At 40.5% G+C, this 25796-nt stretch overlaps 1 protein-coding gene across 6 annotated transcripts in view; it reads right to left on the bottom strand.

Annotated features, from left to right (window-relative positions):
• Nucleotides 1–25796, bottom strand: part of Nnt (nicotinamide nucleotide transhydrogenase) — a 108703-nt gene that overhangs the window by 11398 nt on the left and 71509 nt on the right. For all 6 annotated transcript variants that reach the window (XM_029468546.2, XM_029468545.1, XM_021181102.2 and 3 more), the window contains 6 exons: nt 24693–24888; nt 22215–22448; nt 20789–20949; nt 18670–18849; nt 9900–10059; nt 7063–7144 (listed from right to left, as the gene is read on the bottom strand). In XM_029468546.2, coding sequence (XP_029324406.1) covers nt 7063–7144; nt 9900–10059; nt 18670–18849; nt 20789–20949; nt 22215–22448; nt 24693–24888 — 1013 coding nt within the window. The remainder of the gene's footprint in view (nt 1–7062; nt 7145–9899; nt 10060–18669; nt 18850–20788; nt 20950–22214; nt 22449–24692; nt 24889–25796) is intronic.

Raw genomic sequence — 25796 nt, 5'->3', positions numbered from 1 at the left:
TCTAAAATTCTGAGAGTTGTTAGAAGTTAGACAAAGTCACTCGCACAATTCTAAATGAGAAGAAAGGCTTCATCCAATTGCCTATGACTTTCTGGCACTGGGATTATGCTCTGTCGCTCCCTTTCTTCATCTGAAGTCACTTAAGAGATGAATTGCTACTCTGGTTCTGATATCTGGTGTCCATTCACTTTCTTCCCTTTATCAGGGGAAAAGAAATGTTATACAAGTCAAAGAACTCATAAAAGGGCCTCATAATTTTTCTAACATAGAATAATGAACATTGTTCTTCTAGTAAACTTGAAGAAATGCTTTCTACAGCCATGTTTCCCATCTGGACCATGTAGCATACAACATCAGTGTACTTAGAGAGATAACAAGTCCTCCAGGGGTACATTCAAATTGAATGTCATCACAGCCTTCTACAGAACCTGCATTCATGTCTCTATGAAGAAGCTGGGACTTTGGAGTTATAGACAGTCACAAACTGCCATGTGGGTGCTGGGAATTGAATTTGGGTCCTCTGGAAGAGCAGTCAGTGCTCTTAACCACTGAGCCATCTCTCTATCCCCTCACTGACACTCTTCATCTGGGGGACTGCTGACAATCCTATACAAAGGGTTCAAGTCTATGTGAGTGAGTGAGTGAGTGAGTGAGTGAGTGAGTGAGTGAGAGAGTGAGTGAGTACATGTACTTGCTTAGCTTCTCTGCTCTGCCACCAAAGGTTTACTGAGTTGCACAACTGCACAAACAACCTTGCTCTCACCCTCTTCCCTCTTCCCACTACACTTTTCAAGCAGACAAGTCAGCCAAGTGCAGGGTAGCAGAAGCACTGCCTAACTCACTGTTATCAGTAATCTATACTGTTACTTCTCCTCCTCTTTTCAATTAGCACCCGAATGTGCCACAGGCATCCATCGCCCTTCTCAGAGAAGAAGGGGAGGAGGGAATGGGGGAGGGGATGGGAAGAGGTGGGGGCTTTGATCTGGATGTAAAGTAAAAAAAAAAAATTAATTAATGTGGAAAAAGAAAGAAAAAAATGTCCCTCCAATTCAGAATTGAATCCTGAAATCCTACTACCTAACCTTTCAAGTGAATGTAAGCCCTGTAACACTGTGGGTCATTTGAAGGAGAATGGTCCCCATAGGCCCATATGTTTGAAAGTTTAGTCTGCAGTTAGTGGAACAATTTGGGAAGGTTTAGGAGGTGTGGTCTTGCTGGAGTAGGTGTGGTCTTCTTGGAGGAGGTGTATCACTGGGGATGGACTTTGATATTTTCAAAAACCCATACTAAGCCCAACCTTAATATCTCTCTCTCTCTCTCTCTCTCTCTCTCTCTCTCTCTCCTCTCCCTCCATCCTTTCCTCCCTCCCTCCCCCTCTCCCTCTCCCTCCCTCCCCTTTCTTCCCTCCCTCCCTCTCCTTTTTCCTCTCCTTCTCCTCCTCTCTTTCTCTGTGCCTGCAGCCTATGGATCAGAATACAAGGTGTTCAACTACTGCTCAACTGCCATGTCTGCCTGCTTCCTGCAACTATGATCACGGGCTAACCCTCTGACTATATGCAGTTCCCCCAAATAAACACTTACTTTTATAAGAGTTGTTTTGGTCATGGTGTTTCTTCACATCAATAGAATAGTAACTAAGATAAGCACTAAGAACTTGGATATTTTATTCACTGATCTATCTCCAGAATCTAGAATAGTACCTAGAGCAAAGTACTACACAATTATTTGTTCAGAGATTTATCATCAATATGAATAGTCATATCCTTAAGAAAAGAGTGCTAACAAAAGGACATGCATGGCATGCATTCACTAATTAGTGGATATTAGCCCAGAAGATCAGAATACCCAAGATATAATTCACAGACCACATGAAGCTTAAGAAGAAGGAAGACCAAAGTATGGATACTTCAGTCCTTCTTAGAAAGGGGAACAAAATACCCATGGGAGGAGATAAAGACAAAGTATGGAGCAGAGACTGAAGGAAAGGCCATCCAGAGACTGTCCCATTTGGGGATCCATCCTATATACAGTTTACCAAACCCAGACACTATGTGGATGCCAAGAAGTGCTTGCTGACAGGAGCCTGATATAGCTGTCTCCTGAGAGCTGCCAGTGTCTGACAAATACAGAGGTGGATGTTCTCAGTCAATCATTGGACTGAGCACAGGGTCTCCAAAGGAAGAGCTAGAGAAAGGACCCAAGGAGCTGAAGAGGTTTGCAGCATCATAGGAGAAACAACAATATGAACCAACCAGTACCCCCAGAGCTCCCAGAGACTAAACCAACAACCAAAGAGTACACATGGAGGGACTCAATGGTATATGTAACAGAGGATGACCTTGTTGGACATCAATGGGAGGAGAGGCCCTTGGCCCTGTGAAGGCTCGATGCCCCAGTGTAAGGGAATGCCAAAGCCAGGAAGCAGGAAGGGTGGATGGGTGAGCAGGGGGAGGGCATGGGGATTTTCTGAGGGGAAAACAGGAAAGGGGATAACATTTGAAATGTAAATAAATAAAATATCGAATAAAAAATTTTTTAAAGAAAATAAAAAAGAAAAGAGTGCTATGACACTATCATGAGACTACCAGATAACATTAATCACTAGCTATTCAAATTCTCTACTAGATCATTCACCTGGCCTGCTGTGCATTCCCTTCAGAAGTGTGTGCCTTGGTAGAATCACTCGTCTGCACGTGGTAGCTCTTTCTGTGCCCTAAACACAACACATCATAGAAACCTTAACTCTTGTTAGAGACTCAAAATATTTCATCTTAAAGCGTGTTGAGGAACTGATTTCTTAGGGGGAAAAAAAAAACATACATTTAAACCATTAGCCACATGACATAAGGCTGTAGAACACTACTAAGCTGCAAATATCATAGGCAAGTTGATGTGTTAAATGAAGTAGCTTACACACAGAGACACACACACACATCTTTTTTTTTAAGCCTGCAAACAGTTTATGTCATTAGTACAGAAATGATTGAAAATGTTCCCTGAGCAGTAACCTGCTTGATTCTCTTCACTCCACTCACCTTATGCGACACATTTTTTTTCTTCACTTCATAACTATGAGACTGGGAACTGGGCTTTTATAGCTTTGTATTATCAGTACCTAGCAAATAAAAAGCTACTGATGAGCTCTTAATAGATACAACTGAATAGCAACCTAAATGTAAAAAAGGAGAGAGAGAGAGAGAGAGAGAGAGAAGGAGAAAGAGAGATAGACTGGGGAGCGCTTAGCACTTAAAAACAGTTGCTGCTCTTCCAGAGGACCAGGGTTCGATTCTCAACCATCCGGAACTCCATAACCAATACCCTCTTCTGACCTTCACAGGTGCCAGACATGCATCTAGTGCTTAAATATATATGCAGGCAGGCAAAGGCCTATACAAATAAAATTAAATTGAATCAAATTTAAAAGTAATACATAATGTCAATGAGTCAATCAAAGAAGTCGGAAAGTGTTTCCACAAATTCAAAAGGACCTCTGCGATAATGCACATGATCACACTTTAGAGAAAGAAAATCACAGAGTTATTAATTACAAATGAGAAAAATAATACAACTTACTAAGATTTACTCCTTAGAGATGCTATTCCTGTCTTACATTGAAAAGACTGAACTAACACCAATCCAAGATTTGGGAAGGAAAGAGGAAAGAAATATATGTGCTCTTACACTGTAAGGTTTTTTAACCTTTAAAACATTCAAAACCCAGCATAAGTTTTGTAAGCTGGCTGACTACACGACTGAGAATCTAGTGGTATCTTCAGCACTAAACTTTCATGACATGGGTGACCCAGAATGAGTTCTTGTCACGAAAAGCCACATGCTTCACCATAACCTCAAGCCTTTGAGAGTATGTTATGACTATGGCCAAAGTGAAGGAAACAGTAGTGTCTCTAAGTCAGTCATGGGCCATGAAAGCCAGACAGACTGTACGACAGATGCGACGTCTCTTGGCACCACTCGGGCGTGACTAATTGATGACAATCGTATGTCCATGTTGGCACATTTCCACGGGGGCAGTGTGTGAATATGTCACTGCATCTGGATGTTAGGCATGCTGGGGTCCTGAGGCACAAAGACCTCCTCAACCCAGGGGCCCCGCAGCTGCACTCAATAACACCGTGGGAGCTCCACGGAGTGATGAAAGGGCGAAATTACCACCAACTGTAAATACAGATTTATTTCATTAAAATACGAGGTAACCGCGGCAGCCACCTCTAGTTCAGACATGTGCCTCTTTATAAAACTATAAAAAAAAAAAATACTACAGCGTGTGTGTGTGTGTGTGTCTGTACTTGGTTAATAAAAAATTTCATTTCCCCTATAAAAAGATAATAACACACACGTAAAGCAAAATCAGAGTTTACCTGATTTCCTTAGTAAAGAAAACCCACACAAAGACTAAACTGGGAAAGTCTGACAGACTACAGTCATAGTGTTTATAAAAATAGTTCTTGTCCATTTTATTCAACCAAAAAAAGATCTAAAAATGCCATGTCACAGAGCCAATGCTGGCTGAAAATTCAACACATGATAGCAAAAAGTATGACATATCATATGTAAGTTCATCTTGAAGATGAAAGGCAGATGAATATAAGCCAGTATCTATAACTCACAGCTAGTGAAATCCGACTAATAATTTTATTCTGATTCTACATTATGAGTTATAAACAAATTTGATAATTATTTTTAACAAGCATTTTCAACAATTATGCAAAACCATGGGTATTTTTACAAAACTTCTATTATATTCACAAAATCACTTCAATAATCTATAACTTATAGCTGGATAGTCCCCTTATAAATGTATAATTAAATGTCTTATGTACCTTAAATAATTACTCCTCCTATGCAGAAATACATACAGCAGCAGTAGTTTGTCTATGTCATCATGGGTAAAATTCTCGTTTTAATCAAATCAGAAACTAAAAGTTCACGTGCCTGATATCTTTTCAGACTTTTTCATTTCTCTTATCCATCGCCTTTCATACCCTTACTACTTTCAAGCTGCCCAACAATCACAATCATTTTCTATGTGTGTGTGTCTTTGTGTGTGTCTGTGTGTCTATATGTGTCTCTGTGTCTCTGTGTCTGTGTATGTGTGTGTATCTATGTGTGTATGTGTGCATGTGTTCTATGTGAGTGTGTATGTATGTGTTTGTATGCATGTCTGTGTGTGTGTGCCTATGTGTGAGTGTATATGTATGTATATCTCTGTGTGTGCCTATGTGTGAGTATATATGTATGTATATCTGTGTGTGTGCCTATGTGTGTGTATGTGTATCTATGTCTGTGTGTATGTGTGTATCTCTCTGTGTCTCTCTGTGTGCCTGCCTGTGTGTATCTGTGTGTGTGTGCTGTATATGAATATGTGTGTGTCTGTTTGCCTGTGTCTCTGTGTATGTGTGACTTGTGTGTGTGTGTGTGTGTGTGTGCACATGTCTGTGGGTTTCTATGTGTTTCTATGTGCACATGGGCCAAAATTCAGGAAACTGCTGACCTTACTGTAATGATGCTTGCCAATTAGGCTACACTCACTGGCCAGTGAGCTCTTGGGATCCACTAGTCTCTACCTCCTCAGCCATAGGCTTACAAGCATGGACCACCACACCCCCCTTTTTACATAGGTGCTGAAAATCAAACTCAGACCCACATCCTTGTGCAGCAAGCACTTTGCCTACTGGGCACCTCCTTGGCCCTTCAGATAATGAGCTTCAATTCCACATCTACTCTTGTAACGCGGCACTGATTCTCCAAGATGTCTTGTTAACCTCGGCTGATCAGTAAGTAACAAGAAAGGCATGCTACATCCAGGCCTCCTTCACTGAGGAAAACCAAAACATAAAGGCCATCTTCCATGCTGTTTTCTTACGATCGCCACTCAGCCCCTAGACACTTACATGGTGACGGGAGGCGTTACTAATATATTGGACTTTTTCACATGTGGATTGAATAAAGAAAGTCATTTCCTTTTTAGGAAACCATACAAGGCTCTTTAACACATCCTTTTCACTTGTAGGCTTGCAAGCGCTTTGAAATGGAAGACTATGGCTAAGAAAGAAAGAACAGCTTAATAACTGATGTGAAATAAGAATAAATAACCAAAAAATGAGTTCTTTTTTAATACTTTGATGAAAAACTAAAGTCAATGACTTTTCTCATCTCCAATTTATTTAATATCATCACTGAATATGAAAATCCTCCACATCAGAACAATGTTGGTCCCTCCTACCATAAAATAGCATCTTGACACTTCATGTACTGAAAAGCACACACCATAGATTTTAGGCAGGGATGGAGCCATGATAAAGAGTGGGAGGTAGTAAAATTCAGCTGACACTAAGACAGGGTAAGTGACCTCTGACCTCATCACCTATGCCTCCTTTAGAATCATAAATGGATGGATCATTCAAAAGCAAGAATGATTCTACATCCAGTTTGGCACAGATTCTCTGACAAGCTCTAGGTCCACTATTGGGTTTAGGTCTACTTTTTCATCTGTCCCAAGATAAAAAATATGCAGTTGACATTTAAAAGGAATTATTAGTGACAGACATTAACAATCTGGTGAACAGACATTAGCATCCTAGTGAACCAAGCTCATTCAGTGATCTATCTTGAGCTGCTTGTTTATGCTACCAAGTCAGAAGATGAATAGCAGTGTTCCTGAGGGAAGACCTCGAGAGCTCACTGTCTCTCCTAGATGCCAAGAATCAATGTGCCTTAGTGGGGACTCGGAGAGGAACAGATCATGAGCTCAGCACTGCAACAGCCATTGGGCTCTTCCTCCAAGAGCCCTGTTTTTTGTGCTCCTTGAGACCCATGAAAAATGATCTAAGTGTGCACGGTCCTACATTCCTCTGCCTAACACCCTCCCAAGAACATGCAAGGCTCAAAAGGCAAGTGGCAGCAACAGCAGCGCTGTGAGTTTGGAGGTTTCTTGATAGCCTCATCTCTTCCCCTAGGGTCACTTGCCTTAAGTGTCCCTTTTTAAAGTCCCCCACTATTCCCTTCTCTTCACAACCAAACGCTTACGCACAGCGCACTAACCTGACTTTTTTGCCTTGTTCAGTAAGCATCTTCACCAAATCGGCAATGGGGTACTGAGCTTTAGCAGCACAGAGCCCATACCCTGTGAGGGAACATAAAAAAACACAAAAGAATGTGGTGGTTTTATCTTTGACATCTCATGGATTATAGCCTCCCTCTTGATCAAACCATATTTCTATGACAACATGGGCAGTTAACCAGACTATTTAGCGGACTTAGGGTCTAACTCAAAATCTAATGATGTCTTCCTTAATCTCTCCATAAGTCTCATGCTGCACAATGTCCCCGCTACACTCCATGTGCCCATACCAGTCCACGCCCACGCCCATGGGCTTTTCAACTCGGAATATATGTCTCTGATGCCACTGTAGTCCCATGGGGCTTTCTCCTGGTTTTGTTACTATTCTTACCTATTACCTTATTCTAATACCTTGACTAGTGTTTCTCCTTCTGCTCTCCTTAAATAGCCACATCTTCCCCTGACGTTTTGAATTTGTCCCTGCCTCTCCTTAAATCTTAGCTCACACCACGATGCAAGCAACTATGCCAAATCCTCCCAGGTTGGCCTACAATTGAGCTCACGTATAGCATGGTCACTGTCCAAACCTAATGCCTTCAAAGAAAAAGAACTCAAAACCCTTCTCCTCCAACTCTACTGCCACCTTTAAATAAATAAAAAGTGGTCCTTTCCACTTAAGATTTGTACAGGCATAACCAAGAATGTCCGTCTGTCCATTCCCTTCTCCCTTAACTCTAAGATTGTGTCCATCTTACCTGTACATTGACTTCCATCTGTTAACACTCTTCTAGTTCTAGTTGCCAAATGCCAACTCTTTTGCTCTAGCTATCATATCTGCCTTCTCCTGCCCACAACACCATCCATCCTCTAAGGATCAGAACAATTCCTAACTTCCTTACAACCCTTCTTAGGTTCTTCTTTAGGGAAAAAAAAAAAAAAGTCTACACAGTTCAGTTTGGCCACTGTCAGAATATGCTTGGCATTATTAATCTTCCTATCTGACTTCTAAACTGGGATAGACAGTTCCTGAAGGAAAGATACCACATCCTGTCTGTTGTCACACCTTCACACACAGGTATAGCTTCTTAATAAGTTGCCTTTTGGCTAGGACAATTCACTATGCAGGCATATCCCATACATTACAGTGTATTTCCATACAGTAACTAGCAACAGTAGTCTCGGCTCTGTAACAACCAAAACCCACCATTCAAATGTCTTAAAGAGTAATACTGCCTGTATTAAGGTGCATATTAAAATATCAAATTTGCCTTACATTGTTATTTTCATCAGACTACATTCTCAACCAGTAAATTGTCTGCATGGTGAGTCCATAGTCTTTCTTCTGGAAAACTCCCAGAACGGCATGACAGGGTTAAAATCTTAATTTGACATTCTGTGACAAACACGAAAAATCAAACTGTCATACACATTAGGAGCTGTGACCAAGAGCTATTAAACAAGTTGGTCTGTATTATACAGGCTATTAGAGGCAAAAATTGAGGACAAAAGTGACATATTGGGACTCCCATGACAAGTTCTTTTCAGTCCACCACTTTAGTCAGCCAAAACTACAAGATGAGCTCTTTCTCCTAAGTCATGCTGCCTAACGTAATCAGAAACTACTCATTAAGCCTCCATTATCCCGAACAACCATCTAGACATCCGTCCTTACACCCACAGGAGCCTGTAGTCCTCACCCTCCATCACAAAAACTCACTTTGCAACTGACAGAGACCACTTCAGAAAACCAGAGAGATTCTTGATGAACTCTTGAACAAGTGATTTTTGAAAAGAGACTAACACTTACTGGGTCTAATGAAAGAGTCAGACACTTCCACATGCTATACCTAATTAAATCTTACATACCCTAATAGTAACAATAAACAACACTCAACGATAGCTTGCCATGTAGACAGAAGCTCAAAATGATGGCTAGAATCCGCTCCATCAATTGACAGACTATTTATGTTATTCTAAACTATTGACCTGAGAGTGCCTCGCATTCTCATTCATGGATCATTCCATGGCTACTGTCTCCATTGTTTCCAAAAATAAGGAGATCCCTATGGCTAGACAGACCATAGGCCCTAGAGGAAAACTTACTCCAATTAAGCCTCGAAAGGGACATAGTATTAAACTGACTTCTAAAGACACATCTTTATTCCCAGCCCTCATCTGTGAAGTTTCTACTTGCCTCATCATTAACAGAGTGACTCACAACTGCTAGAGGTGCAGAGAATAAGAGACAGCAGAATGCCCAGTGAAATAGAACATACTGACTGCAGCCTCTCCTCCCAAGGCCCAGGGACCATGGCAGAAGCAGCAGAAAGTATCAGTAGGAGTCAGAAGTGACGAATGACTACAAGGAAACTATCTTCTGGGCACAGCAAGGCAGCTGCACATACAAATTCACAGTGGCTGTCACAGCACACGTAAAGCCTGCCTATGCAAGTCCAAGTCAGACCAAATCCCAACATGGAGGTGGGAGGCGGGTACATCATCCCACTCCTAGCACCGGAGTTATTGGCAACAGGTAGCCGCTGGAGAGGGGACCCCTGGTAAGCCAATCATGCTCCAGTGGAGGACCACACATCCACCAAGACTTGGGTAGGAAAAAGAAAGGTCGGTGAATAGAGAAGGAATGGGTCTTGGAAGGACTGGCGATAAGTATGACCCAAGCCTGCATAAAATTCCCAACGAACTAAACTAAACCTTTAATGAGGAGGTTTCCATGTACCTTTGTCCTATCAATATAATCAATCAAAACAACTGTGATAGGTTGTTTAGTTTTTTACTTTTACTTATTTATTTTTTTTACCTGGAGTAATAACAATGCTGTTAGCTTCCCGGATCATCTCAACTGCGTTGTCAAGGTTGATTTCTGTATGTGTGCCAGAAATTTCCATGGGTTTTCCACCAGCTGTCGACGTTGTGCCATAGCCTCCGAGAATTACATTAGCCAGGGAGCGGTTCATGGCCTAAAGAGCAAAATCAACACCTGTGAGAGTCCGATCCATGGAATTCCTTGAGAATAGCATAAATTTTATGTACATGAAATTCAACGTCACTGTAAAGGAATTTGTTTTAGCTTTTTAAAGAATTTTAGCCAACAGTGGCTCCTAAAATCATTTCAAAACAAATAATAGAGATATCTAAGAAACATATCAATTTTCTAACCTGGTTAATTAATTACACACTAACACGTTTTTAACAAAACAAAAAAACAAGTATTTTAATGCAAATTACATATAAAACATAGAAATTAATGAAATTTTGGATGTACTTTATCGTCTAGATACTGAATAATCAACTTCTCTCTCCATATTTATATGTACTTCATCAGAGTGAGAGAGAATGAGAGATTTGCAAGAAGAAAGATTCTCACGAAAAGACCTTATAGATCTCTCCAGTAGATTCTGATACTGTATCTAAGCTGTCAAAAGATAGCCAGAAGGAATCCAAATGATGATTACACATTTCATTTAGAACTCCACAGCTTTCTGCATTCAAGAAAAAATATATATATATGAATACGGACACTCTCACTTTCCAAATGTTTTACAGCTCCAGAAAATCTTATAGCTGATTATCAGAGAAGCAGGCAGACTGACTCATCATTAGGATTCTAAAATATCTCGCCTCCAAGGAGGCAGATAAGCAAGGTGATGTACTCTTTCAGTTTGTGCCCACCCTTTTCACTGGGAAGATAATCTCAGGAGAGAATTCAGAGAAGGCCATCTCCCGCTCCTGGTGTGTTCACACATGATCATCCATGAGTGACAGACACTGTACAATGCCCAGATTAAACTGTAAGGCAGGCAGGAGGCGTTCTAGTTTTATCAAGAGGGGAGGTGGGAAAGGGAAAAAAACTGGATGTTTCGGGGAACAGAACACATTTTAAGAATTCAAATCACTTACTGTTTTAGTTAGGGTTTCTAGTGCTGGGATAAAACACCAGGAGCAGAAAGCAACTTGGGGAGGAAAGGGTTTATTTTGCTTACACTTCCACATCACAGTTTATCACTGAGGGAATTGAAGTCAGGAACTGAGGCAGAAGCCATGGAGGAGTGTCGTTTACTGACTTGAAAGCTCAACTCTTTCGGAACTCTTCGAAGCTTAAGTTCACTCTGCTCTCTTGGAACACCCAGGACCACCAACCCAGGGGTAGCACCACCTATAGTGAGCTGGACCCTCCCACGTTAATCATCAGTCAAGAAAAATGCACCACAGGCTTGGCCCACAGACCAGTCTGGTGAGGACATTTTCTCAGTTGAGGTTTCCTCTTTCAAAATGACTCTTGCTTGTATCAAGTTGACATAAAACTAGCCAGCACACATACTATTCATGAATCAGAGCATTTTATATGATGAGTACTTCATGGGGAGAAAAAGTACTCCAGAAAATCTTTAAAACCTATTTTTTATTATTGCAATCCACTATATCACTTAAAAGCTTACAATTATCAATCTATTACCTTTTCAAAGACAGTACTCTATTTTAAAAGTTTTTTTTTAAAGCATTCAGAAATCTTCAGTAGTATCCCGTCAGAAAAAAAGCAGGGTTATCCACACAACAATAATGAGGCCAGTGACAACTTTGTAGAGAGATTTACACAGCTGGGGAGGTCTAGCAATAAGGAAGAGGGAGAAGGAATGTGGGAAATAGCCACACGTTAATAAATAACATAAATTTCAAAGATGATGGATAAGGGGATAAGAGAAATTTTGATGTTTTGAATTAACATCCTAATCCCAGTCGGGCAGAAAGTTTATAAACTTCTGAATAAAAACACTAAAGCAGTCATACATAACATGGACTCCCCAAACATTCAACTTTTGATGTCTACAAATCTTTTCCAGTTTTGATTACAAGATTCTGAGATTTAACTCTCAAAAAAATGTGTTCTACTAAACTCTTGTCATGAAAAATTAATTTGAAAAGCCTATCTTGGGGTGGGGGAGGGTGCTGGAGAGGTGGCTCAGTGGTTGAGTGGTTGCTGAGCAAGCATGAAGACAGGAGCTTAGATCTCAGTTATCACCACCCCATCCCCAAGAACTAGGCAGGCAGGGTTCCCCCACACTGCAACCTCAGTAGTGGTAGCGGTGGCATGCTGGGAGCTGAGCTCCAGACTCAGCATGAGACCCTACCTCAAAGGGCCAGGGTCAGGGCAGAGAATGAGAAAGGAAGACTTCCTGCCCTCCATACGTACAGGCCATGCTCGCCCTATGCACCCATGTGCATATATCATACATGCATACACGCACAAAACAACTCAGACGTTGACGTTCCCATTACAGAAAACTTTCCTCTGATGGAGAGTCTGCTTCGATTTACAACGGAACATCAGAGCACAGAAGCACATGAAACAGAGATCGTGTGTGAGGGCTGAAGCATTATCATTCTAACTTGGCCTAAGAAAAAGCATTATTTCTCCTATAAAACTGAACAGGGGAGGAGGGGAGGATTTCTGAGGACATTTAATTAAAGGGCACTCACTGGGGATGGAACCTTGGGGAGAAAAAAAAATTTAGTGGCTTAACAATCAAAATCTGCTTGTTAGACACATAAGCAGAATTATGTCACCATTATACTAATTCCAAGTGGTCTCTTAAAAATTACATTACTTTTCATCTCTTAATTTACTATTGCAACATTGTGTTCACAACAAATGTTTAGGGTTTATGGCTTTGTGCCTCTTCCCACCCCCCTTATTCTAGTCCCTTCCTTGTGTAATTCATGAGGCCATGCCAGGGCCACTTATGCATAGATTGAGGGGTTCCCAGATTCCAAGACAAATAAAATAAAATAAAATAAAGAGGTTTGCCACAGTGTCCAAGGCTGCTCCTTTTGAGCCAATAAAGTCCTATAATGAAAGTTATGTTCTACATTAAAGAGATCACTAGCTCCCATAATTCCAGCTGCTCTGAAAGAAATTAGTCTGAAGACAAAAAAGAAAAGTCATAAAAACACCCGACACTGAAGCAAGAGCAATATATACCATTTAGTACCGTCTCTCGGCTCGATGCTCTGCAGATACTGATCAATCAATCGATCACAAAGGAAAATAGAATAAAGTAAAAACTCTACTTGGCCTGGCTCTTGACTTACGTCATCGTGCTCTAACTCCACTGGAAAAGAGCAGTGAGAAGCTCTTTCTCCTTGTTTGAAGAAACGCTTTCCCACTTTGGGAAGAGCCTCATCTCCCAGGCACGAGTGCAAGCAGAGGCACCACAGAAGCAGAAGGGGCTTGGCCACTATAGCTTGGGGTGAAGCAGACCAGGGGAAATGGCAAGCTTCTTTGGTTTGTATTATATGGCTTGTTGTGTAACCCCCCAACCCTGGGCTCGGAGGATACCCGAAGGAATTCACTGTTACGACAAGACTTTGCTTTTAGAGATTGTTGGTTAGTCACTTGGGGAACATTTCATCTCCTCCCACACAACAAAACCACCCTGCTCTGGTTTGGACTTACAGATTCTGCTTCAATAAACACTAAAGAAGGCCAATATGCTGGTACCACAAAGGACTCTTAAAAACATCGGTGTCTGTGATCAATTCATAGAAGACTCCAAAGTAATAAATAAATTAACAAAATAGTCCTTTGCTGCCCTTTAGTGAACACTCAAGGTTCATTTACCAAACACTGTGTTCATTGGACTGTGCCTGCTGAATCAGGCTTCATAGACACAAAGGTGTGCATCTTAAAACACGTCCTATACAAAGTGAAACTATTGCCCACCTCCAAAACGACTGAGGGGATTAAACAAACTCAAACAAACTTGTGAAGGACTCAGCATAAGACCTGCAGTATTAAAGTAACTTTGAGCGGACAGCATTCCATCTTTTTTTATTTATTCTAAACTACCTTGCACTACTAAGCGCAACCCTTTTAAACGTTTCTTATAATAAACCAGTACATGCTTAACGTCAGTGAAGTGGGCATGGAGGGTATGGGGTATCAAGTCTAAGAGAAATTTAGGATGAATCCACTTTAAAAGCCTAAAACTATGGTGGGCTTGGTTTTGATTGGTCGTTCACTGTCTTGTAATTGCATGTGGAAGTGTGGAGAGCGAGGGAAGGTACACACTGACAATAAGAGCTCAGCCTGTCAGGATTCTCAGAGATCAGCTCATCAGGATCAATAGCCAACAAGAGCCCACACCCTCAGACCACTTCCGTGTACTGGTAAAAACCTAACAAAGGAAGACTGCAACCATCTGTTCCAAACATCTCATACTGTGAATTTGGAACTATTATGGTGTAGCTATATGTTGCGTTAATGTGTAAATGTTAAAAATATACTAGTTAGAAAATCAAACGTTGGAGTAGCATAATACATTACAAAGAGGATGGATACAACCTCAACTGTCCAGAATTAGAATACTAATGTTAACAGTCAAATGATGGATGGGTTAAGAGTTAAATGAAGGATAGGAATTGTGCCATTTATTTTCCTTTGTCCTTTCCTAACTTTCCAAATACCCTACACCTGTATTTTCATAACTGAACTTTCTTTCTGAAATAGGATCCTCATGGGTACGAGCTGACCTTGAAGTCTCTATGTCATCACAGCTGCATGCAAAATTCATGATCTCGTGCCTCACCTTCCCAAGTGCTGAAGTTACAAGTGTGTGCTGCTCTGCCTGGCTTGGAGTAGGGTTGGTTGGTTTGTTTGTTTTTGTTTTTACTGTATTGCCTTGGCTTGATTAGTACACACTATATAGACCAGGTTGGCCTCAAACTCAGAGATCTGTCTGCCTCTGTCTCTGCTTCCCAAGTGCTGAGATCAAAGTAAAGAACTACCACATCCGGCCTTAGAGTAATCTTAATAATTAAGGCTTTCATTATCCTTAAATCCAGATGAATAAAAAAATACTATTACAGAGTACTGATCTGATCTAATATATTTATGGTCCCTGACAACTATAAGGAGGTATTAGTTTAAGAACTCAAATTTAAAAAACACTAGAGGGAGGCAGAGGCAGGCAGATTTCTGAGTTCTAGACCAGCCTGGTCTACAGAGTGAGTTCCAGGACAGCTGGGGCTATACAGAGAAACCCTGTCTCGAAAAACCATAAAGAAAAGAAAAACAAAAGAAAGAAAAACACTATAAAGCATAGTTGAGAATGGCATGTTTGAGGCAGTGGAATTAGAAAAGAAACAAAGACTGGGGAAACATCCTAACAGGTGAACGGGCAGAACAAAGTTAGAAGGACGGCATCACTCTGCAAGCACACACAGAAGAGAGTATATCTAACAGGTGCCTTCTACTGGCAATTCATTCTAGTTACTGTTACTAAACAGTTACTGTAGGAGCTACTGTGGCTACAACAACATGGAAACTGAACAGGAAGGAAAAGGCAAGAAGTAAAAGACACAGATCAGAAACTTGGAACATAAGCTGCTAAATATATATATTAGCATTAAAGAAACAAGGGTGGGGCTGGCGAGATGGCTCAGTGGGTAAGAGCACTAACTGTTCTTCTGAAGGTCCTGAATTCAAATCCCAGCAACCACATGGTGGCTCACAATAACCAGTAATGAAATCTGACACCCTCTTCTGGTGTATCTGAAGACAGCAACAGTGTACTTAATCAGTGTACTTTAATTTATTTAATAAATAAATCTTAGAAGAAAAGAAAAAAGAAAGAAAGAAACAAGGGCAAAAATAGAAAAGGTGCTCTTGATGATGTCCCAAGAACCACATACAAATCCTTCTCCATATTCTCCTATATCCATATGCCTCTAGCATGTTTAGAGTTCAAATATTTTGCCAGGTGTGGGGTGGTGCATGCCTGTAATTCTAGCATTCAGGAGGTTGAGGCAGGTGGATACAAAGTTTAAAGCCAGCCCGGGCTAGATAGTAAGAATCTGTCTAAAATGAAACAAATGTAACAAAATGCTAAATAAGGTAAAATAACTCAAATCTTGCAATTTGATTTTAAAATTCTTTTCTGGCAAATCGCCTTTAAATAATAATGAAAATCTGCTGCCCCCTGCTGGCCATTCAAATTCTCCAAATGATACAAAGTAAAATGCTTTAAAAGTTCCTTTTACAGATGCAGAAAACTGCATCTGTAAAAACTAAGTACAACTTTTCTTTAAAGGTATTGGCAATTTAAACCCCCCAGAGCCTTGAAGTTTTCAACGAGGTATAAAATTTCCAAATTCCAAGGTTTTTTTGAGGGACTTGGACTACATAATAATTGGGTTGTTTTAAACTTGGATTGTCAAGCCCTGTGTTTTACAAGATGAGCAAAACCACAAAAACACTTTCATTACAAAAAGATAACTTCAGTGTTTTAATTGACATGATATCTCTCAATTAGAGCCAAGCAAAATGCTGAGATGCAAAAATGAAGGTTTTATGTAACCTGAGGCAACCATAGAAGCCAGGTGTGGAGCTCCCGCCCTCTACTGCACCAAAAGGCTTTGTGTGTGTGTGTCTGTGTGTGTACAGCTGGTCAAAGCACAGAGAATACGTGACCATTTGAAGCCCAACACCAAATGAAACATTGGTGATGCAAACCTTACACCTAAAACCCAGGAAAACTACCGGAAGGGGAGGTAGAAACCTTATAAGAGCCAGAAGATGGTGCCTGCTGCTAGACAGCACCCCCTAGACATGACAAAGGGAATATACCCATGAAATCTCAGCAATATGGTTGCCTGAACAAGACCCGAATCAAGACACCAGCTGAGTGCCAGTGTGGATGGATGAAGTTCCACAAGGTCCCACCCCTAGATGAAGGTGGTCAACAGTTACTAAGAAAGGGAAAATCCACTTCCTCCAGGGAATCCCATGTGATCATCCCAGGACACATATACATACAAGGAGCACGAAATGGACTCGGTATGTTGTCTACACATATGTGTGCATACGTTTACAGAAGAAAAGGCCTTGAATTTGCAGGGGACATGTTGGAGAGAGGGGAAGGAAGGGCGAGGATGATAAGTTCAATGTCCATGTATAACATTCTCAAAAATTGTACATTTAAAAAAACAAACAAACAAAAACCTAGGTGGCTGGAGAGATGGCTCAGAAGTTAAGAGCATTGGTTGCTTTTCCAGAGGACCCAGATTTAAGGGCCAACACCCTCAAGGTGGCTCATAGCTGTCTGTCACTCAGATTCCAGCCCTCTTCTGGCCTCTGCAGTTACCAGGCATTCAAGTGGTACACAGACATACAAACAAAACACCCAAACACAAAAAACAATCATTTTAATTAAAAAAAAAAAAAAAAACTATAGCCAGACATGCTTTTAATCCCAACACTCCGGAGGTAAAGGCAGGTGGATCTCTGAGTTCAAGGCCAGCCTGGTCTACAAAGTGAGTTCTAGTGCAGCCAGTGCTACACAGAAATGAAAAAAGAAATATAATAAATATAATATATATATATGCATGCATGCACAGAGTATATAATTGTCCTAAATGTATCATTAAGGTATAACACATTAAGGTTATCTGCAAAGCTAAGATGTGTTTGTAAACTTTGGGATAGTTTTAAGTGAGCTTTTTTATTTAAATGTTCAGAGTTATATCTTACATACTCTTGGTAAAGATACAGTCACTGAAAATAATGCAATTTTTTTAAGCTGTTTTGTTATAAAACACTGCAAGTGAGCTTCAACAGTAAACCAAGACTGTCCTGTAGAGAATAATAACTATAAACAAAGTTTTCGGTCAAATTTAGAGTTATTTGCAAGATATTCTTTGCTATCAAGAAGGGAATTAGCTGGAGCCAGCAAACCCCATAGCAAAGCCAGAGAAACACAGAGCTCTTGGACTTTGAAGCTGAGGAGAAGGGCGACCCTAGAGGAAGACTAGCAGTCTCAACTAACCACTGAGTAACCACCAACTAACCACCAACCAGGCAGCATACACCAGCTGATATGAGGCCCCAACACAAATACAGCAGAGGACTGCTGAGTTTGGGTTCAGTCAGGGATGATGCACCTAACTCTCAAGAGACTGGAGACCCCGGGGATTGGGGAGGTCTGGTGGGAAAAATTAAATCATCTTTGTATATCCATGTGGCAGATTGCCATAAAGCCCCTTAAATAAGATTTTAGAGGCAGAATCTTTCAGGATTAAAAAGACAAGACTATGTAATATTATAAAACTTAAGTGAAAGTTAGATACAGCATATCAGCCTGCCTTCCTGTAATCCTAGCACAGGGGGACGAAAGCAGGGAGGACCAAGGATTCCAGTCCCAAATGCAAGGCCAGCCAGGGCAGGGTAGGAGGAGCCTGTCTCCCATCATAGAAAGACAGAGGACTCTGCGTTGAAAAATACAGTAAGATCAGACAAGCAGATACACAATACTACACAAACAAAGAGAATGGGGGGAAAAAATATCCTAAACTAAATGTTATGCGTTACTCTCCAGATGGAGAACAGTATTAGAAGAGTTTTACCCATTTCCTAACTCCTTGAAGTTGGATATCTTTAAGACAGTCTTAGAAATTTCCTCTAAAAATCCTCATATTTCTGCTGAAAAAGATGAAAACCAATAGATTTATTTCTGCTGCAAGCACATCCACGTCTCCAGGTCATTTCCCTTCTCTTAAGCACATGCATTTCTTACCACACACATGATGTATGACAGGATTGCACCAGAGGAGCCAATGAGCGCGCCCACGATGGTCAGCAGGTTGTTGTTGAGCAGGAAGCCCTCGGCACACAGAGCCCAGCCCGAGTAGCTGTTTAGCACGGTGATGACAACAGGCATGTCAGCACCACCAATAGCAGCCGTCAAAGTCACACCCTAGCCAGGAAAAAAAAAAAAAAAATCAAAGAAGAACCCAACGTGAGCACACACAGTTAAACCTCTAACGTTTGACATCTTGGTTCTTAAACATTCTAATTTCTTAATTAATAAATATCCATATAAGTTCTTGGTGAAGATCAAGTCTCCCATATGATCAACTCTCTCATGGATAGAGCAACTGTAAACATTTAGTCACCACCCCCAAAAATTCCCTAAATAAAGGAAGTGATGAAAACTGGCAAAAACTGGAAAGAAGTCTCCCTTGGAAAAACGAAATATACCAAAGAGTGTCTTGATATACCCAGCTCTTGATGGCTTTAGACTGAAGTCAGGGCCCTGCTGGTATCAAGTGGAGGAGACAAAGCTAAGGCCATCAGTCCACAGGCTTACTTGTGTGACGATCCAGAGGACATGGATTTGGTGACAAAGAGAGCTGAAAAGTGAAAAAGAAAAATCCTACAAAGGAGCGGGCTAGGATGATTTGAAGGAGCCCCAAATGCTATATATAAACACTACCCAAATCTCTTAAACTGTGGGTCAGATGCCAGACAAGTCTATTAAGGCTAAAATAACAACAGGTTCAGTTGTTAGCCTATAAGAGATCTTCAGTTTAAGCAAGTTAGCTGTTCCAAAACAAAAAAATAACATTAAAAAATTAAATTATATGTGGTTTTCACTATCAATATTTGGGATGAATACAACAGAATCCAATGCCTTAACAATGTCCATGATGCAATCCAAAGTTATTAAATACAAGAAAATAAGAAGGATGGAGGGTGGATTTTTTGCTACTCATTCTATATACCTCTCCATTTTTGCACTTTGTTTCTATGTGAGTATATAAACCAAAAGCAATTAAAAGTATCCTTTGGGTTATGGGGATATTTTCATATTGGCTATTGAGTTCCTTTTAAATATATTCATCATTTCTCAAAAATGACGATTCTTTAAATTTTAAATTTCTATATTTTAGGTTTGATTATAGGTTGATTAGATTAAAAAAAATTTTTAAACTATTTTCTTTCATTTAAAATAAAGCAAAACAATCATCACCAGATAAGACAGAAGAAAGCTGGACTATAAGGCACACAAAGAGAATTTCAAGTCATTTTTCAGTGTCCTAAAGTGTCTCTACTAAAGTGGTGGATAACTCATGAGTAAGTTTCATTTGTATACCACAGATCTCATGTATCTGAACCAGGGTCAGTACTTGATAAGAGATCACAAGACAGCTAACTCTGTGCTATACTTTTTTTTCCCCTTATCTTAAAATATAAAGACTATCTACAAAGTATAAATTAGTCTAGAGGAATGTGAAGCAAGAATGAAGAACAGAATTCCATGCAACAGCATCCCCTACTAATAAAATTCCAAACCGGACACCGAGACAGAGTCTCTGTTTACGTCGATATATCATATGCAAAAGTCAGACAGAAGAGGAAGAGAAAAACCACCACAAAAGGATGAACCCCCTCAGTGAATACACAGGGTTTACTAACCCCTTTACGTAATTATTGGATTCCATATTATATCTTTCAAGGAACGTGAGAGCAACTTATGAGCTGTGACCACCTTATACATAGTATATAAACCTCAAAGAATTACTTGTAGAACTTATAGAGTAGGTGCCTACTGAACAGAATTAAAATCCTTGGCTTTTAGAATTCCTGTTCACCCAGAAAGTTGGTAGTGTGGAAACCCCAGAGCGATAAAGGTGCCAGATGCGATGACTCTTAAATAGTCAATTAATAGAACATGATTTTCTTCTCACACTTTTTAAACTTTCTATTTTCTAAAACAATGAGCATGTAACCAATTGTCTGACATGTTTCTTCCCTTGGGGAATCTTAAAGAGACAGAAGCATGACCAGATTGAAGTCTAACAACAACTTCCCAGCTCTTCTCGGTACATACTTCTCCGTCTCCGGGGACTTACCATGAGAGTAGAGAGTGCAGACACAGAGCCCAGACAGGTGATGCCCGTGGTAAAGCTAGGGTCAGCCATAAATGGGATTATCCCACCCACGCTAGCAGCCAGCAGGCCTGCATTGAGTGCGTGCCTTCCAGGGAGCAGCAGAGGGGCTGATTTCAAAATACCTGGGCCAAAGCAGATCATAGTCAGAGCCTAGGCTGTGCTGTGGGGAACCCTACATGTCATTTCATCCGAAATTACCAAAATTGAGTATCATAATAATAGTATAATACTTCAGATATCCTTGTATAGCACCAGATATGAAACATTAAGGCATGTTAAGAGTTCTGCATATAACAAATTAGCAGAGACAGGAAAATATGGTTCAACTTAACTGTATTTTCCCTACATTGACCACATACTCTAACATAGAATCTTAAAAATTGATTTTCCCCCTTGTATGACCAACACAGAAGTTGTTAAGTGTGGTTTTGTTTATTTACAACTTCAATACAGAGTTCTGGGACATTAGCTTTTCCAATGCTATCAACTGAGCCCCAGGGAGAACCCTTGTTAGCTATTTCTAAAGAAAAAGCCCGAGACAAGAATGTCTTAGACTTGAAGTTCATTTGTGATTCCTTTTAAGCTTAATGGAAGTTTCCCCCATTTAATAACTTTATTATTCAGAGGCAAAAACATATTTTTACATCACAAACGAGTCTCTCTGGGGACTCGTTTGTGAGCGCACTGCACAGAGGCTCTCTGGATTTTTCCCTCAGCTTCATTTTCATGACTCCACACTGCAGGAGTAAAATTTGCCGTGGCAGAGTGCTAAACCACGTGCTGGTTTTCAGAATGAGTTTCGTTTACCCAAAGTCATCCAGTAAGCGTGTCTCTACTCTAAGAAACATTTCTTTTTTTCTTTTTTCTTTTTTTTGTAAGAATTGTTTACTTATTTCATGTATATGAGTACACTATAGCTGTCTTTGCCTCGGATCCATGATGGTTGTGAGCCATCATGTGGATGCTGGGAATTGAACTCAGGACCTCTGGAAGAGCAGAGCAGTCAGTGTTCCTAACCACTGAGCCATCTCTCCAGCCCCACGAGTTCATTTCTGCAGACAATATATAGTCATCTCGAAACGAAGGCTAAGGAGTTGTTATTTCGTTCATGCATATTATCAAACATCCATCAATGTCTACAAATCTTTGTGTACTAATTTCCACTATTACCTGTCTACAGAAGAAATCATCACAAAGCTTTAGAAACTCTCTAAGAATTAAAATAAATCATCTTTTTGAGGTGAAAATCTTTTACGGGTGTCTGGGTGCTATACAAATCACTTCTCCCGAAGGTCTCTACTCTGAAGGGGCTTTTCTAAAATTGAAACAGACCCATAGATACCCTGAAAAATAGCCATTTACCTACACATTATATCAAGCCACTTACCCTGTAATTTTCCGTAGGCAACAAGAGACCCACTAAAGGTGACTCCGCCGATGTAAGTGCCAAGGTAAGCCACAATCTTGGTGAAATTTGACGTGGCATCCATTGCAAAATGTGGATACTCTACGATGTACTCAGCCATGCAGGTAAGAACTGCTGCCAGCCCCACCAAACTGTGGAAAGCAGCGACCAGCTGAGGCAAGTCAGAAATCTGGATCCGCTTTGCGATTGTCAGGCCTGTTGGAGAACAAAGGCCAAAGAGAGAGTTAAACCTGACAGACCTGTGGAAAACAGCAAGCACAAAAGCCGGGTTTCCATCACTGTCACGAACGAGCGTTACCCAGTTCCCAGTATGGACTAAGTGCTCCTAAGGACAGGGGTGTAAGGACAGGGTGGAAGGAAAAATACTGGCTATGCATATCGTGTCAAAATAGCTCCTTTTCTAAACATCAAATAACAGCACCCAGCATCAGTGCAGGCCTCCTCTCTCAACCTGAGACAAAAGCTTGTGAAGACTGCTTCAAGCTCCAGTTACATCTCCCTTATAAGCCCTTATGACTTATACATCCGCACACTCGCTTTGGCCAGTGCTTACACATACGCCTATCACTAACAGATGAGGAAAACAAAGTTAAGCTTGGATTGGCTAGAGCCAAAACGAAAGAAAAACCCTGGGTAATAAATTCCCTCCTTCTGAAGGATTTTCACAGGTGTAGTAAAGAGATACAAGGAGTGGGGATTTGAACACTTGTTGAAGATCACAGGTAAGCAGTTTCCCACCAGGGACATACAACAACCATTTTTCCTTCAGGGGTCTTTCTTGGAATTGTTACCAAAGGACCCACAGCTTCCCAGAGGAAGTCTAAAAGGCAGCCTAAAGCAAACGCTCTGAGGGGAAATATGTAGCAACCAGATCAGAGGAGAGGAGGTACGTGTATATAAGTTCATACAAAGGTGAATGGTACAACATTCAAATAATAAAATATACAGGGGGGGGGGGTACTTATGAAGGCTGAAGATGGCATCAGATCCCCTGAACATGGAGTTCCAGGTGGTTGTGCCTAACATGGGTACTAGAAACTGAACTCAGATCCTCTGGAAGAGAAGAAAGAACTCCTAACCACTGCCCCAGCAATCCAGCCCCAACATAAGCAGTGCTCTTTATTCCAAGTTCCAAAAAGATGACCGACTTCTCATAGCAGGACTTTGTTAACTTTTGCTAAGTTCTCATACCTGTAGCAAACCTAGAATTTTCAACCAGTAAGCATGCTTCCCCACAAACATCGGTAAATATTTTATTTATATTATGTTTAGAGGTATAATAAAAGAAAGGCTGTGTTTGTGGTATGAACCTTAAGATGCAAGTGAAAACTTTGCCCCTGAAACAACTATATGGGGGACTTCTTCACTAGAGTAACAGTTTCCAAACACAAGAAGAATATTTGTTTTTGTGCAAATTACAATGTAATAACCATAGTCATATTTTAAGCTTAAGCTATATTAAATTTTTTCTATTGCTTTCTTAAGTCTGTCCATACATCCACCAAGAACAATTTCAACCTGCCAATTTTATGACACTGAATGGGGAATGAAGAAATTATAATAGCCTACCATTACATGGTACTTCCACTATAAGCATACAAGAGACATACATGACCTCAAGAGCACATTAAAAAGCCTAGCACATTAATTACAAAGGGGTATATATTATTAGTATTACCTTTGTTTCTAATATAATTTAAGTTTTGGGGTTTTGGTTTGGTTTTTGGTTTTTTGAGACAGGGTTTCTCTTTGGAGCCCTAGCCTGGAACTCACTCTTTAGACCAGGCTGGTCTCAAACTTGCAGAGATCTATCTGCCTCTGACTCTCAAGTGCTGGGATGAAAGGCACACACCACCACCTGCCTTGTTTAAGTTTTAGTAATGGTTCTTCTATTTTAAAACCAGCTCACAAAACTACTGGAAATTTAACAAGAACTTCAACATATAGTAGACACTCTATTTGACATAACAGTAGAGAAGATTAAAACAGTGGTTCTTTTTTTTTTTTTAAACTCACTCACGTGTTGTTTGAAAGTTTAACACTTAAGAACAGAGTCTTCTACTGAAATTTATAATCAGCAGAACAGAAAAAAAAAAATGAGTCTACATATAAGTATCCCAGTCCCCTATCCTATAATCAATAATGCTGGATGCAATCAGTAAAAGAAAATAAACTTCATGCCATTTGAGATTTTTTTTTTAATCCCACTCTCTAACTCAGTGGATATACTCCCCATGTTTTATCTGAGTATCTGTTGTATCTGAGTTAGAATAGGCTGGGTAATGTTTTACCCTAGGAGGAATCTTCCAAGCGATGCATTCCTCAGATTAAGCCCTCAGTGTGAAAGGATTCTTCAGACCTCAGTCTCCGAGCCTAACTCTCTTCAGACACATGAAGGACACTGAATGCATCGGAAGGCAGAAGCCCACAGGCACTCACCGATGGTGCCACCCATCGCCATTGCTCCAGACATCTGAGCTAACAGTTGCGGGTCCGGCTTCAGGCCTCCAAGGGTGGCTGCCAGGCCTCCTGCAACCCCGATCATGCCCAAGGCATTGCCGAGTCGAGCTGTTCCCTGAGTGGAAAGGCCGCCCAGGGCCCCAACACAGCACAAGCCTGAGCCCAGGTACATGATCTTTGCAAAGGAAAGAAGAGAAAGAGATTATTTAAAAAAAAAAAAAAAAAACTTTGGTCTGTTGGCTCAGGGAAGACCTCCCTTGTGGAACATGACTCTCTAAGGACAATTTAAATTTGGACAGTGGACAGACATGAATTCTTCAGCTAACACTTCAAAAGATTTTCCTGTGGCTAGAGAAATGGCTCAGCGGTTAAGAACACTGACTGCTCTTCCGAAGGTCCTGAGTTCAAATCCCAACCATCCATAATGTGATCTCACAACCACCCATAATGAGATCTGACGCCCTCCTCTGTTGTGTCTGAAGACAGCTACCGTGTACTTACATATAATAATAAATGAATCTTTAAAAAAAATGTCCTATCCATTAGGAAAATAAAAACATTACATATTTTATATTGAACTTAGAATTATACCATTTATACAGACTGGTTGCCTTGATAATATATACAAATATATAAAAAAAAAAACTAAATTTAAGTGGGGTTGTTAGATTTGAAAACAGTAAATGTGTCTAAATGCTGTAACATAGCCAATCCATGTCATTGGTGCCATGAATTGTGTATATGCCTTACTTAGGCCGTTAAGAGTCTCATGAAAGCCTCATGAAGAAAGATCCACTGTCCTCGCTCTATAAAAGGGACAAGTGAAGCGTTGGGAGGTTCCATAATTGCCCCGAAATAAGATCAGTAAGTAGAAATAAGATCAGACTTGCAGCTTCATCTCTTCTCAAAAAAACCCATCCTGACACTCTGCTAATCCTACACACTGGGAGCACAGAAGAAACCAAGCAAGACATGATGTTTTTACTTCTACCGTCAGACACGCTGCAATCCAGTGGCATTCACTGGAAAGCAGAGTAAAATATGGATAACTCAGAGAAAAGCCTCAGCTCATTTGATATTTCA

The sequence above is a fragment of the Mus caroli genome, unplaced genomic scaffold, assembly GCF_978045245.1.
Source record: "Mus caroli unplaced genomic scaffold, Mus_caroli_1 scaffold_15, whole genome shotgun sequence".
In the NCBI taxonomy this organism is placed as follows: domain Eukaryota; kingdom Metazoa; phylum Chordata; class Mammalia; order Rodentia; family Muridae; genus Mus; species Mus caroli.
This window is presented reverse-complemented; position numbering and strand designations above follow the sequence as displayed.